Raw genomic sequence first — 15,472 nt, 5'->3', positions numbered from 1 at the left:
ACAGGCCGATTATCGGTAAGGAATGTTGCTAAAAATGCTCCTTCAGCCATAATTTGCCTGTGTAAAAGTGACAGCTGAGTAGCAGGTAAACGGCTATCTTTTGTGCCACATCTTTTGTGCAGCTCCCAATTTATCGCTATCAGTCAGACATCTCTCGGTGTAAACAGGCCATGTGAAGCCGATACCAATATATTTAAAACGAATGTATCATCAGGTACATCACTTTATTTTTTTCACATTACCCAGTTGGCTTCAGCGCAGGGACACCCGGGGGTGCAGTTAATATTTTTCAAAATGCCACCGGTTCCTGCGCTTGGCTGTTCTCCTCTCGTGCACTGGCCTGGCGCTCCCCAGTGTGAAGATATCCCTTCCCCTCTGTGATGCGGCCCTTTTTACTAATAGAGGTGTGCCACCGAGGGGAGTGGATATCGCCACACCGGGGGACACCAGGTCCACCCCCAGTGCACAGAGCCAGGCCAGTGCACGAAAAGAGAACAGCGACGAGCACAGGAATTGAACGACGTTTTGAAAAAAGGAGTGTTCCACTGGGATGCCCACACCAGTGCCCACCGGGCAATGTAGAAAAAAAAAAAAGATGTATCTGAATTGTGTCTTCTGAAGACGCTACAAACCAGTGCCAATCTGGTTGATGGTCACTCGCTTGTGTCATTGCACAGGTGTGTAAAGTGCTTCCTTGCTCCAGGTCCCTCCTTCTTGACCAATTGCTGTATTGCTGATATGGTACATACTACCATACTAACATTGGCGGCTGGCAGCATCAGCAGCACAGGCAGAAATCTGTTGATGTGGAGGTGGGGGTAAGGAAGTTCAGCTTATCCTGCCATATACTTTCCATAGTAACCCCCCCAGTCAGCTGTAGGAGCCCCCTCCACTGCAGCAGCCCCCTGTGAGTGGCAGCAGGGGGGCTGTGCTGCAGCCAGTGAGGCAGTGGTGGGGGCGGGGCTGGCACTCTCATTAGCGCTGCTGCTGCTGCTGGTATGTGCACGGATACTGGAGACCAGCAGCCGAGCTGTCATTTCTCTGCATCTGCCCACATGATGCGGCTGCCGTGCGGATCAGCGGCATAAGCCCGTCCTAGGACATCTCTCTCCAGGCGCGTACTACCCAATAGCAGGGGAGACATGTCCCATATGCTGCAGGCCACGGAGCGGGTGAGATGGGGCAGCAGGGAGGCAGCACTGAAGAGGGCCGCTATCCTGCTGGCTGCAGCCTACGGACTGAAGACCCTGTACCCCATGATCAGCAGACAGCTGCGGCGGAAGGAGCGCAGCCCGTGCAAGCACAGCACCCGGGACAGCGGCGGACACGCTCCCTCCTCCCCGGCTGTCAATGCGGAATTCTACCGGCAGCTGCTGGAGCTGAGGCGGGTGCTCTTCCCGAGGCTGCTGAGCAGGGAGCTGGGGCTGCTGTCCGTGCACTCGCTGGCGCTCATCTCCAGGACCTTCCTGTCCGTGTATGTGGCCGGCCTGGATGGCAAGATAGTGAAGAGCATCGTGGAGAAGAAGCCCCGGAGCTTCCTGCTGCAGCTGATCAAGTGGCTGCTGATCGCCATCCCGGCCACCTTCGTCAATAGTGCCATCCGCTACCTGGAGTGTAAGCTGGCGCTGGCGCTGCGCACCCGGCTGGTGGACCATGCCTACCAGACCTACTTCACCCATCAGACCTACTACAAGATCATTAACATGGACAGCAGGCTGGCCAACCCCGACCAGTCCCTCACCGAGGACATCATGATGTTCTCCCAGTCCATAGCACACTTGTATTCCAACCTGACCAAGCCCATCCTGGACGTGGTGCTCACCTCGTACACCCTCATCCAGACGGCCAGATCAAGAGGAGCTAATCCCCTGGGGCCTACGCTGCTGGCCGGCCTGGTGGTCTACGCCACCGCCAAAGTGCTCAAGGCATGCTCCCCCAAATTCGGCAAGCTGGTGGCTGAGGAAGCCCACAGGAAGGGCTACCTGCGCTATGTGCACTCCAGGATCATCGCTAATGTAGAGGAGATCGCCTTCTACAGAGGCCATAAGGTAAGGCAGCAGCAGCAGCAGGAGGGATCAATGAGGGAAACGTGAGAGGCCCAGGGAAGAAGATGCTGCTATTGTCATGCTGATCTCCCCCATCCCCCACCCTCATTATGTGCCTCACTGTCCTCGCGAAATTTAAAACTGAGTGTCTAGGAAACTGTGTTACTGCGAGTCCAGGGCATACCATCTGCAGAGCCAGGGCCCTGACAGCCCTGACATACTGGCAGCTAGACAGCTAGCACCCCCCATATACTCTGGTGATAGACAGCTGTCTATAAAAGACAATTCTAGAGGTTGCCACCATGCTTAATGGCAAATCTGACTAGTTGTGAATATCTTTCACTATATCCTCTATTTCACCCTTCAATGAAAAAAAAAAAAAAATATATATATATATATATATATATATATATATATATAAACACTTATTTACTTGATGTGCTGTAGTGCTGGGGCCCAATTGATGTCATCATTTCTGTGCACCAGTCAGTATTTATTATCAGAATGCTGGTGTTATATACTGTATATAAAGGTGTTTTGCAGTAAAGTAACTTTGCCATGGGAAATCTTTTGTTTGTAGCAGGAAATCTTAATAAGGTTTAATAAGAAGTGTATGTCAAATTCTCTAGTAAATCAACTCCAGTGAAAAACTATTTCACATTGTGGTTATTCCTCAGGGAGTCTTTCAGACCCCCACTGAATAATTGTTTGGTTCTGCTGCTAAGCAACGTAAGCCTTGACCAAGGGGATGAAACATCCTGATCTCTGCAGCCTTGTGTGTCATTACCTCCAAATATTGGTGGTATTAGAAAACTGTAGCTTATATGTGTTTAAAGGGGATTTTTTTAATCCACAAGTGTTGCTAAAATAATAATAAAAATAGCCAGTACAGTGCTTAAGCAGGTCACTGCTATGGCAAGTGATGAGCTGACATGGCAGTTTCTGTGGGCTTGGCGTGTCATCGGAACATGAAAAATAGGAGACAAAGGTGAATTGGATGCTGTTGGAATGGCAGCATTGAGAGATTGAGGTAGGTTATTTTTTATTTTAGTGATAAAAAAAAAAAAACAACTTAAATTTTAATGTGTTGAAAGACGTATACATTTTATATAAATCATTATATAGCTTTTAAATAGCCCTTTTATGCATTTTACTATATGTGAAATGAGGTATGCAAACTAATTGTGATTTCTAATGCTGCGTTTACACGTAACGATAATTGGCCCGATCGTACGATTAACGATGTCGGAGTAACGTTTTTTTTTTCATAACGAGCAGCGTTTAGACGGTACAATATATCGTACGGCAAATTCGTTGTGCGATCGTTTTGCGAACGCTTACGCCTATTTCACACATTGGTTAAATCGGCGAACGACTGTTCACACGGAACGATTTGCGAATTTTTTGCGAACGACGAACGACGATTTGATAACATGTTGAAAGATCAAAATGCGCGATGTATCGTTCGTCATATGATCGTTCGCTGCGTTTACACGTACGATTATCGTTCGAATTCGATCGTTATTGCGCAAATTTGTACGATAATCGTTACGTGTAAACACACCATAAGACATTTCACTGTAGTTAGCCTTTCACCACTATAATAACCAATAACCAGGAATGTAATGTAACAGAATGAGTGTAGTGTAAAATACTAGAAACTATGTAAAACCTTCAGATAAAACCAATGGACTGAACATGTATTTATGATAAGATCACATTCACAAGGGCACTATTAAATTATACAGTCAGGTAAATGTGTTGTTTTGTGGCTAGTTCCTAAGGGAATATGTTTAGTGCATTTCCAGGGATATATCCAGGTGATCGCTAGATCATCCGGGCAGTCCATAGCAGATAACAGCGGTCTGCTGCTGCCGCTCCTATTCGGAGCAACGGCAGCAGATCTCTGCTATTAGCCGTTTGTCTTTCAATATATTAAAAGACTATCACAGAAGAGAAGGACCACCGTAGGTCAAAATAGACTATAAAACATAACGTTTATTGGGTATACATCTAAAAAGGTACAAGCTAGAACGTATATCTGCACCTAAGCTTAAAGAAAACAAATATAAATGTGCTATACAGTTGGTGTAGTATAAAGTGTAAAACAACTCATAGAGTGGGGGAAGAAAAAAAAGGGAATGTATGTTATCTCCCAAATGCGTGATGGCTGACGCAAGAAAGACAGGTTATAGGGAATGTGCACTCTATGTTCTCAGATCCATAAATCTTTCCCTGCCTTTTGGGGAACCCACCTCCTTAATAGGGTGGCCCCAACCACGATGTCAGTCCCCACTCTAGCTAAAGTGCTCAGGTGAAAAAATAACAAACAGACAAACAAGCGTGCCACAAATATCAAAATAATAATATATACATATTTACAAAGGAGATACTTTGATATGCAATACGTTCATGGAGAAATGAATTACTCCAAAACGTTATTTCGTTCCAATATATATAATATATATAATATAATATAATATATAATTCCTAATATATTAAAAGACAACAATTAGCCAACATCGTACATGTCGGCTGATCGTTGTCTTCTATTACACAGGAAGATTATCAGCTGTAACGGCAGTACAGATATGTATATATCTGTGTTTTCAGCTTCCAGATCACAAGGGGTATATACTTACCACGTTGCTTGTGATCCGACATCTGCTTCTCCAGTTTTCCAGCTGCTGCTGTAATTTCAGGCTGCCGCCTTCTCCAGAGTTTTTGGCAGTCAGAGGAAGCGGAACTTGAAGATACAGCCAGCAGCTGGAAGACTGGAGAAACCAGATGCTGGATCACAAGCAGCATGGTAAGTATGCACTGCTAGTGATCTGGAAACTGAAAGTTTCCTTGGCTGCACGAACAGTACACACATCTTTGGTGCAGCCTGGAGCTCTTGTTTTTTTGTGCTGTGTAAAGGCACTGCAAACAAGCGCTTGTTTGCGGCCCCGTGGACAACAAATCTTCATGTCTAAAAGGACCCAGGGTGGTGGAGACACTCTCTCACTCAAGGAGTCCTGTGCTAGAGTAAGGAATGTTTTTCAATTTTGCAACCTGGACTACTCCTCTTATGGCCCTTTTACCCAGGCCAGTTATTGCTGAAGAATGTTCCTAGGAACACACATTCAATCGGCCTCTGTAAAAGAGCCAGAGATCTGCAAGAAAACTAGTTTGTTCGCTTATTTAATCTTTTCTGCGTCTATAAAAATAATTGTTAATGGCCACACATTTCTTTGTCTAAACAGGAGATGTGAGGCCCATATAACTATTACCCATACAAAATGAATTGTTACTAAAAAAAAAGGCCCCCCAAAACTGTATATATTTGGTATTGCCATTTGGTGTGCCATGGTATTGCCCATGCTACACAAATGATACCTTTTTGCACAGTGAACGCTACAAAAAAATATTTAAAAGAAAACAGCGCCAGAATTGCTGTATTTTGTCAAACAAGTTAAAAACAACATAAAAGACATAAAAGCCACAAAAGTAAAAAATAGTATCAAGACTATACATCTTCTGAAAAAAATATGAACCCACGCTGAGCTCCATCACAATAAAAATAAGAACACTGTGGATCTTGGAATGTGGCAACAGTTTTGGTTTTGTTTGCTTTTTTTTCCAGGAAAGAACGTTTTTCAAACTTGCTACCTGGACTACTTCTCTTAAAGCAACTCTGTACCCACAATCTGACCCCCCCAAACCTCTTGTACCTTCGGATAGCTGCTTTTATTCCAAGATCTGTCCTGGGGTCCGTTCGGCAGGTGATACAGTTATTGTCCTAAAAAACAACTTTTAAACTGGCAGCCCTGTGCCAGACGACCGTGGCCTAGAGTGTGTATGCATTAGGCTGGCACAACCTCTCCATCCCGCCTCTCCGCCCTCCTCATCATTAGGAATGCTCCAGGCAGATTGTCTCCTATTTCCCCACCTGTGTCAGCACAGCACATGGGCTGGATCGTTAAGGAACCTGTGCAATGTTCAGCATGGATGAAATGTTCTAAGGGCATTCCTAATGATGAACAGGGTGAGGAGGGGTGGTGCAAAGTTAGGGCACAGATATTGTAGGCAACAGCACAGTGTTTGACACAGGGCTGCAAGTTTAAAAGTAGTTTTTTAGGACTATAACTGCATCACCTGCCGAACAGACCCCAGGACAGATCTTGGATTAAAAGCAGCTATCCGAAGGTACAAGTGGTTTGAAGGGGGTCAGATTGTGGGTACAGAGTCACTTTAAGGCCGTTTCACACTGGCCGATTATCACTAAAGAATTGGTTTGTGTAAAAGTGCCAGGGATCAGCAGATAAGCTGGTTGCATATTTCTCTGTCTAAACAGGAGATATGCAGCCAATAACAACATATTTCAATTGCTGTAGGAACAATATAGTCTTATAGCCTTGTAAAGGCACTGCAAGCATGCGCTGATCTCTCTGATCAGCACTTGTTTGCGGCCATATATGACAGCATATCACGGTGGGTAAAAGAACCCTTACTTTTACACAGGCCGAAGACATGTAGCATAATGCTGACTCTTCAGTATACTGCACTAAAGTGGTAATGCATAAGTAAGTCTATTCCCAGCTGTCACAGGAAAAATAAAAACACTATGGATCTTGGAGTGTGGTGGCAGTTTGTGTTCTTTTATTTCAGGAAAATAGTTTCTATTGTGCTAAAGTGGTGGTACTATACAAATTTGGTAAAAACTACACAAATTTGGTATCACTGTAATCATAGCATATATGGCAGATTATAAACTTCCATTGACCTCTAGCCTTCACCTGGCTGCTGGTGTCTAAAAAAACAAAACAAAACACTATGGTGTTTTTCCAAGATTTTAAGGTAATATGAAGCCACCTAAATGTTAACTTCCCTGGCGCAGATTTATCAGTCTGAGAAAAAAAATGGACACATTTTTGTCAAAATGTGCAACTAGCAAACCAGGGCTGACTCCTAAATTTTATCAGGACCGACTCGGACTCCTGCTTCTTCATAAATGGCCAGTCATATACCAGGGGAGTTATTTATGACACTGGCTCAGCAGCTTCTCCCTAACGTCCTACATGATCCTGGGACAACTTCTGAGGGAATGAGGAAAGATATAAAGCACCTTCTTCTGTGTGTGCAGTGGATACAGCCAGTCTCCAGCCTCCATGTCCTGAACTACTCACAACTAGACTAGAAGGAGCTGGTGCTCTTTTCCTGCTAACAATCTTCAATGTTTCTAACTAAATATTCACCATACACACATAAACATTGCTAACAATGCCAGATACCTGTAATATAGAGGTCAGCCATAGTGATACAGAGGGGTCACTGTGGGTGTGGGGGCACGGCATAGAGCGCGCACACACACACACACACACACAGCCTGCTGCAGCCATAGCATACACACACAGCCTGCTGCAGCCATAGCACACACACACACACACACAGCCTGCTGCAGCCATAGTACATACACACACAGCCTGCTGCAGCCATAGCATACACACACAGCCTGCTGCAGCCATGGTGCACACACACACACAGCTTTCTGCAGCCATAGCACACATACACACAGCCTGCTGCAGCCATAGCACACACACAGCCTGCTGCAGCCATAGTACATACACACACATACACAGCCTGTTGCAGCCATAGCCACACACACACAGCCTGCTGCAGCCATAGTACATACACACACATACAGAGCCTGCTGCAGCCATAGCATACACACACACACAGCTGCAGCCATAGAACACTGAAGAAAAACACCACATTGAGGACTGAGGTTACTGCTACACTACTTATGTCTTCTCATCCTCCTTTTCCTCTATATTACACAGGATATCTTCATATTACACTGCTGCTCATACACAATCATCTGGCATCCAGGAAGAGAACAGCACAGATCTCCCCCCACACAATGGACTCTTCCAGCTCAGAAACAAACTGCCAAATAGTGACCAACAACTTTTCCTTCACCACCCTTATGTAATAGGGCCAGTGTCCTATTAGAATGTTGTTCATAATATATATATTGATAAGCAAAACATAAAATTTATGTATAAAAATGTATATATTTTTAAAGCTGGAGTTGGAGTCGGTACATTTTTTCCGTCTCTGACTCCAGCCAAAACTAGCTCCAACTCCACAGCCCTGTAGCAAACAATGACAGTGTTACTTACTTTCATTTCATGACCAAATCGAAGCATGGTTTCGGCCACATGCAATATATATATATATATATACGCATCATAGATGTCAGCCTGAAATCTCCCGAGTGTAAGCCAGGTAAGAAAGCTGCAGCAAAGGGCAGCTCTCACTCTGGTGGGCCCTGTCTGGCCATATATTACATAGAGAATCATTTGTATGGCTGAAATAACAGCAATAACAGTTGATCTCTGGGGGTTATAAAGCTAGAATGGATTATCTGAAATGCACAGAAAAAAAGAAATAATAATCGGGAGCGGAACTGTTCTCCCAGTAGAAATCTCAGAAATCAGCAATCACAACTTCCACTTGGTGAGTGGTGAAAATGTTCACCACTCACTAGGTGTATAAGCCCAAAACAGGTTCTACATGCAGATCCGCTGCAATCCTCCCGGACAGGCTAAGGTTCTCCCGGTATTGAAGATATTTGCACAAAAAAGAAGAAAATGGAGAGCGGATACTAGTATCATAAACAATGGCCTTAGCTTCTCAGATATATGAGTTTACTCACTGTTCGGAGGGGAGTAGTAGCCAGACATCCCCCAGGCCAGGAACATCATTTTCTTATATCTCCTTATGACATTGGGAACTCCATGGCTGCTTGAACTCCAACTTGTCTAGCTCAGCAGTAGCACACACCTATATGGATTATGTTTAAATAAATGTTTTCTACTTACTTGAAGTGCCAGTAATATATAGTTAGTGAATGGTGAAGACTAGGGATGGTCTGAACCTGCCGAGTTTCGGGTTCGTATGAACCCGTACGCTCGGCAGCAAATTCCCGCTGTCTGCCCGCTCCGTGGAGCGGGCGGATACAGCAGGAGTAACGCATGGAAAACTGAGATACAGCCTATGGCTATGGCTGTATCCCAGTTTTCCAGGCGGCCCTCCCGCTGGATCCGCCCGCTCCACGGAGCGGGCAGACAGCGGGAATCATTACCTCGGGTTCGTACGAACCCGAACCGAACTCGGTTTCGGACCATCCCTAGTAAAGACCAAGGAGGTTTGAAGTGTCTGAAGCATTCCCTGTGAAATAAGGTGTGTGCCACTGCTGAGCTGCACAAGTTGGAGTTCAAGCAGCCATGGAGTTCCCAATGTCATAAGGAGATATAAGAAAAGGATGTTCCTGGCCTGGGGGGGAGTCTGGCTACTACTCCCCTCCGAACAGTGAGTAAACTCATATATCTGAGAAGCTAAGGTCATTTATTGTTATTTATGATACTAGTATCCGCTCTCCATTTTCTTCTTTTTTGTGCAAATAAAAAAAAATAAAAGCTAGAAGGTAACACATTTCATTATCTTTTTATGGCTATGTTTACACAACGTCAAAAATAGAGAAAAGGTGGCTGCTTTTGCAATTTAAAACAACGCCAGGTTTTGCCACAATTTAACTGACTGCTATGCAATGCATTGAAGTCAATGGAAAGACGGGTGTGCACTGCACAAAATGTATGGAATAACGGGAGTTATCTCCGCAAACGTCAAAAAAATTATTATGACAATTATTTTACGACGTCTTTTGCAAACAGCGGACATTTTTTATTAGTTGTTCACAAAGTTTTTTTTTTGTCACCGTTCTTTCTCCATTTTTACTATTAAATTCAATGGATTTTTCAATTAAGACACACCCAAAGGGCAATTGGTAATCTCAAACTAGAATAATGTACAAACAACCGTCATTGCACTAAGGGGAGGCGAGAGAGCTAAATGACATCCGTTATTTTAGACTCAAAATGACGGACATCATTTTAAACGGAGCTGAAAAAATGTTGTGTTAACATAGCCTAAAGGCTCTTTTTACACATACAGATAAATCATGTAAGTGATCAAAAGGCGAATGGTAAACAATGATTTTTTTCTTTCAAACAATAGGCGTGTAGGTGAGAAGATAAATCTCTGCGAAAGTTGCTAATACAATCGTAAATACATTTGTAATATAAACTGTTCACCACCAGTGTTTACACTGAAATACTTGCAAACAATTAACGATAGTTTTGAGGTCAGCTCAAAAGATTCGATCAACGACGTATGTTCTAATTTTCATTTGTCGTTTGATCATTACCACGCTTACACCAGAAGATTATCACTTAAAGTGTAACTATAATTTCAGTAGCCAAAAAATGAAATTCCTCAAATAAAAAGCCCACGTGTTACCCTTTAAAAAGAGCCCTAACTTGTGCTCTCACTGAGATATCCACAGTTGTTTGGCTCAGAGGAATAAATGAATTTTTCTTCTGGCTGAGAGAAAGTGGGCGTGGCCTCTCCCTCATCTTCCTGACTGGGTCACTCCATTCACTGAGCAGCACCTTAGCAGATGTATCACACACAGTTGCATCAGATACAGAGCCCCAGCATACAGTATCACAATGTAAGATTAGATACAGAGCCCCAACAGATGGTATCACACACAGTGGGATTAGATACAGTCATCTGCTCTCATAACACTATAGGATAATGTCAGCCATGGTGGTGGGAGCACCTGCTGCACACATCTGATGTAAATGTTTTATGTACTATGGAAGGACTACAGCTGTGTTTTGCTGGGACTTGTAGTCCTCCCATCAGTGACTCACCCACACTGCCTCATGCAGTACATTGGAGTCATGGTGGCACTGGATACACTTGTCCCTCCATCCAGCTCTTCCCCTGCGCTGCTTCTCACACACAACACCCTCAGCTCTGCTAAGTCACCTCTGTGAGGGGAGGGGGGAGAACGTGCTGCTAGGAGGGGGGAGGAGGTTTTGTTTATGTTTCTCTCTGTGTCAGGGCTGTTATCTGATGCTGCTGTCACAGTCTGTACACTCAGGACGGATCGGCAGGGAGGGGGCGTGTCCAGCAGGAATGCAGAAATAAGTCAGAGGCAAAGAGAGCTCTGAGGGGACTTTTGGCTTTATGTATTTAAAAAACTGTTCATTTTAGGTTATTAATGTATATTGCAAAAAATCTTATCATGACCTAAGCTAACTAAAACTGAATGGTCAAAATATTTTATAGTTGCGCTTTAAATTCAAATGTATTTGTGTAAATTATGTATGTCTTACTTCTCTTGCATTGATAATGTTGTGTTTTGTTTTCTTTAGGTAGAAATGACAAAGCTTCAGAAAAGTTATATGGCATTAGCAGATCAGATGAATCTTATTCTGTCTAAACGTTTGTGGTATGTTATGATAGAACAATTCCTGATGAAGTATGTATGGAGTGGAAGTGGGCTTGTTATGGTGGCTGTGCCCATCATCACTGCAACAGGGTTTGCAGATGGAGGTAAGAACCACAGCTATGGGGATTGCAAAATATAAAGGGAAACTGACTATATATATATATATATATATATGTATATATATATATATATATATTTTCTTAATTGCTAATTTTTCTTTGTTGAAAAGGTCTATTATTACCCGGGGACAGTGTCACCGAGGCACGTCTGTGACACTGCTGGCACCCGCCCCTCTCTCTAAATACCACCTGCCACCAGACGCCCCTGCCTCCTCACAGAAAGATTGACAGCCAGCTGTCTTTGGCTGCGTTAAAATAACACGCAGCCAAAGATGAGCCAGCTGTCAATCTTTTTGTGAGAAGGCCGGGTGTCCTGTGACACTGTCCTTGGGAATAAAGGTCTTTTTTTACAAAGATGACAGAACAGGCAATAAAGATAAAGGTACTAACAAAATGCTTGCATAGTAAGTAACCCATAACTAGAGATGAGCAAAGAAGCCATAGCTGTATCTATGTTTTCCATGTGTATCCACCCTTTTTACAGAGCTGCCAGCCCGCAGGATTCAAGAGCAGATTAGTTTTGCTTCGTACAAAGCAAAACAATGCGGCTTCACTCATTTCTACCCATAACCATTTAACCCCTGCACTTCAGCCATACGACTATATACGTTCCTGACTGTGATGGGGTTGTAATGTGTGCAGGACCCCAAAGTGTTTTGCTGTGTCATATGAACCCGAACGCTCGGCATCAGATTCCCGCCGTCTGCCTGCTCCGTGCAGCGGGTGGATACAGCGGGAGGACCGCCTGGAAAACTGGGATACAGCCTATGGTTATGGCTGTATCCCCGTTTTCCTGGCGGTCCTCCCTCTGTATCCACCCTCTCCACGGAGCGGGCAGACAGCGGGAATCATTTCCAAGAGTTCGGGTTCGTACGAACCCGAACCGAACCAGGTTCGGACCATCCCTAATTGAAAGATCCAAACAGTTTTTTAAACAAAACTGTAGTACTATATTAATTCTCTTAATAAATAAGTATATAACTGTTTTTGTCATGGGATGAATGGAGCACAGGCTACAGGGACAATTGCGTCTCCATTCTCAGAATAGTGGGGGTCCCAGTGGTCTGAATCCCAGTATTAGCTTGGTATCCCTTATCCTATGTATAGAGGATAAGCTGAGATGAGGTATTACCTTTTTCACTACTGTTTTAGTGCCTTGGTATGATTTAGTTATTCTCATTTTATTTTATTAATGTTTAAAAAATTTTTATATTTCATTTTCATGCACAACTTTCCTGGAGTAAATAGCTACGATGCAGAAAAAAACTGATTCTCGTGGATTTTACTTGTAATCTATAGTTTCTGGCACCCCCATCTGCCAGAGCTTCATAGGAAAGTAATAAATCACTGACAGTTGAAGAGGACAGGTTGGAGCATATGCCAAGGAAATATGGTGAAATAATTATGCAGGGTTAAAGGCCAGAACACATAGTAAACAGCACAATAAAATAATAAATATTGCAAACAGGGAAATTAACTTATCAATGCTAAAAAATGGAAACAAAGGAGGTATAGAACAAATCTTGCTAAAGGATAAAGAGAAAATATCAGACAGAGGACTGTGAAGGTTTTAGAACAGGTCAGGGGAACCTTCGGCCCTCCAGCTATTGCAAAACTATAATTTCCATCGTGCCTGGACACAGTGTCGGACTGTGGGAACTGAGGTGAACCAGAGGCGATGATTCTGGGGGCCCACCAATGAAGAACCAGTGAGAAACGACATGTCAGTCAGTGTTTGTGCAGATTCTAAAGCTGGGGGCCCACCGGAGGATCCTCTGGTCCTCTAGTGGGCCAGTCCGGCACTGCCTGCGCAGTTGGCAGGTTCCCCATCCCTGTTCTAGAAAATAGAGCAGTATTACTTTATTTCTCTGGTGCCAGCACAGCACATTTTTGCCTGGTATGAGCTGCATGTAGCATAAGGCTGGGTTCACACACAGTATATTTCAGGCAGTATTTGGTCCTCATGTCAGGTCCTCATAGCAACCAAAAACAGGAGTGGATTAAAAGCACAGAAAGGCTTTGTTCACACAATGTTGTAATTGAGTGGATGGCCGTCATTTAATGGCAAATATTTGCTGTTATCTTAAAACAACGGCTGTTATATTGAAATAATGGCAGTTATTTACTGTTATATGGCGGCCGTTCACTCAATTTCAACATTGTGTGAACAGATCCTTTCTGTGTTTTAAATCCACTCCTGGTTTTGGTTGCTATGAGGACCTGACATGAGGACCAAATACTGCTTGAAATATACTGTGTGTGAACCCAGCCTTAAAGTGCGTACACAGATTTGTATATATAACCATGAACCTCATCCGTTGACAATGTCCTAAACAAGATCTTTAAAGCAAAGCATTGACAAATATATGGCTATAGACGTTTTTCAATTGGTGATTTCTTGGTTACTTAGATTTAGAAGATGGGCAGAAACATGCAATGGTGAGTGAACGTACTGAAGCCTTCACAACAGCCAGAAACCTACTAGCATCTGGAGCTGACGCCATTGAAAGAATTATGTCATCATATAAAGAGGTACATTTGATTGCACTCTCTTTTATGCATGTTGTTTTGAAGCCACTGTTGTTTTGAAGTTTCCCCCCTGATCAAGTCAGTGACCAATTCCAGAGATGAGGTGGATTGGCCACAGGATGCACAACTATCATCTGTGTGTAATTGTCAGTGCTCCACCCTAGTCTTGAATAAGCTAAGTTCAGCCTCAAGCAGCCTCTAAAGGCTTTTACCTGGTCACACTACGAAATTCACACTAAAACTTCAGTGGAATCCGCTTGAAATTTCCGTCCTCGATTCTGTAGTGTGAATGGTACCCATAGGCAGCAGGTTGCAGGAACAGTGTGTGAGACAGTGGGTGTCTCCATCACTGGTCAGTAAAGGCCCTATTACACAAAACCATTATCAGCCGTATTCGGACGATAATCGTTCCGTATAATAGAAGGCAACAATCAGCCGACATGTAGGATGTCTGCTGATCGTTGCCGTTGTTTGTCTTTCAACATGTTGAAAGAGAAACGACTCATATAGCAGCGATCTGCCGCTGCAGCAGACCGCCGCTATCCTCTATGGGCTGCCTGGACAGTCTAACGATCGCCCGGGCAGCCCCCCCGCACTTCCCCGCGGCCTCCACTGCACTTATCCGCTCGCTGCCGCCACGTGTAATAGCGGTGGCAGCAAGCAGGGACCGCTGACAGCACTAGTTTGCTCCTTGATTCGCTCTGTATAATAGGGGCTTAAGTGCTTTCCCATCAGGCGGATCAAAGTATTGACTGGTCAATGTCAGTTGACAGTGACACTCAGCGGTAAGCATGAGCACTTCCGTCACTGCTATGACTTACTGCCATGCTGATATCTGACTGCAGCGAGTCAGATGCGAAATATGGCTAGTACACCCTGGGCAGTTCTATTGAGAGATGACAGGAGCATATACTGGCGAGCAGCAGATTACAGTTAAAGGGGTTATCCAGTGCTACAAAAACATGGCCACTTTCCCCCTACTGTTGTCTCCAGTTTGGGTGGGGTTTTGAAACTCAGTTCCATTGAAGTAAATGGAGCTTAATTGCAAACCACACCTGAACTGGAGACAACAGTAGGGGGAAAAGTGGCCATGTTTTTGTAGCGCTGGATAACCCCTTTAAAGGGGTTATCCAGCATTTGAAAAACATGGCTACTTTCTTCCAGAGAAACCATAACTCTTGTCTCCTGTTCAGGTGTGGTTTGCAGTTAAAGGGGTGATCCAGTGCTACAAAAACATGGCCACTTTCTTTCAGAGACAACACGACTCTTGTCTCCTGTTCAGGTGCTGTTTACAATTAAGCTCCATTCACTTTAATGGAACTGAGCAGCAAAACCCCACCAAAGCTGGAGACAAGAGTGGGGCTGTCTCTGGAAGAAAGTGGCCATGTTTTTGTAGCGCTGGCTAACCCTTTTAGGGTACAAACACACACACC

At 44.0% G+C, this 15,472-nt stretch overlaps 1 protein-coding gene across 2 annotated transcripts in view; it reads left to right on the top strand.

The window, feature by feature from the left end:
• The window catches only part of ABCD2 (ATP binding cassette subfamily D member 2), an 89,016-nt gene that overhangs the window by 47,140 nt on the left and 26,404 nt on the right, over positions 1-15,472 (top strand). Inside the window, exons 1-3 of one of the 2 annotated variants that reach the window (XM_069956121.1) lie at positions 1,018-2,048; positions 11,315-11,495; positions 13,921-14,042. In XM_069956121.1, coding sequence (XP_069812222.1) covers positions 1,143-2,048; positions 11,315-11,495; positions 13,921-14,042 — 1,209 coding nt within the window. In that variant the 5' untranslated portion in view covers positions 1,018-1,142. Of the gene's footprint in view, positions 1-1,017; positions 2,049-11,314; positions 11,496-13,920; positions 14,043-15,472 lie in introns of those variants that run through there. The other variant, XM_069956122.1, reaches the window with a different exon arrangement.

The sequence above is a fragment of the Dendropsophus ebraccatus genome, chromosome 1 (genome assembly GCF_027789765.1).
Source record: "Dendropsophus ebraccatus isolate aDenEbr1 chromosome 1, aDenEbr1.pat, whole genome shotgun sequence".
Lineage (NCBI taxonomy): Eukaryota > Metazoa > Chordata > Amphibia > Anura > Hylidae > Dendropsophus > Dendropsophus ebraccatus.
This window is presented reverse-complemented; position numbering and strand designations above follow the sequence as displayed.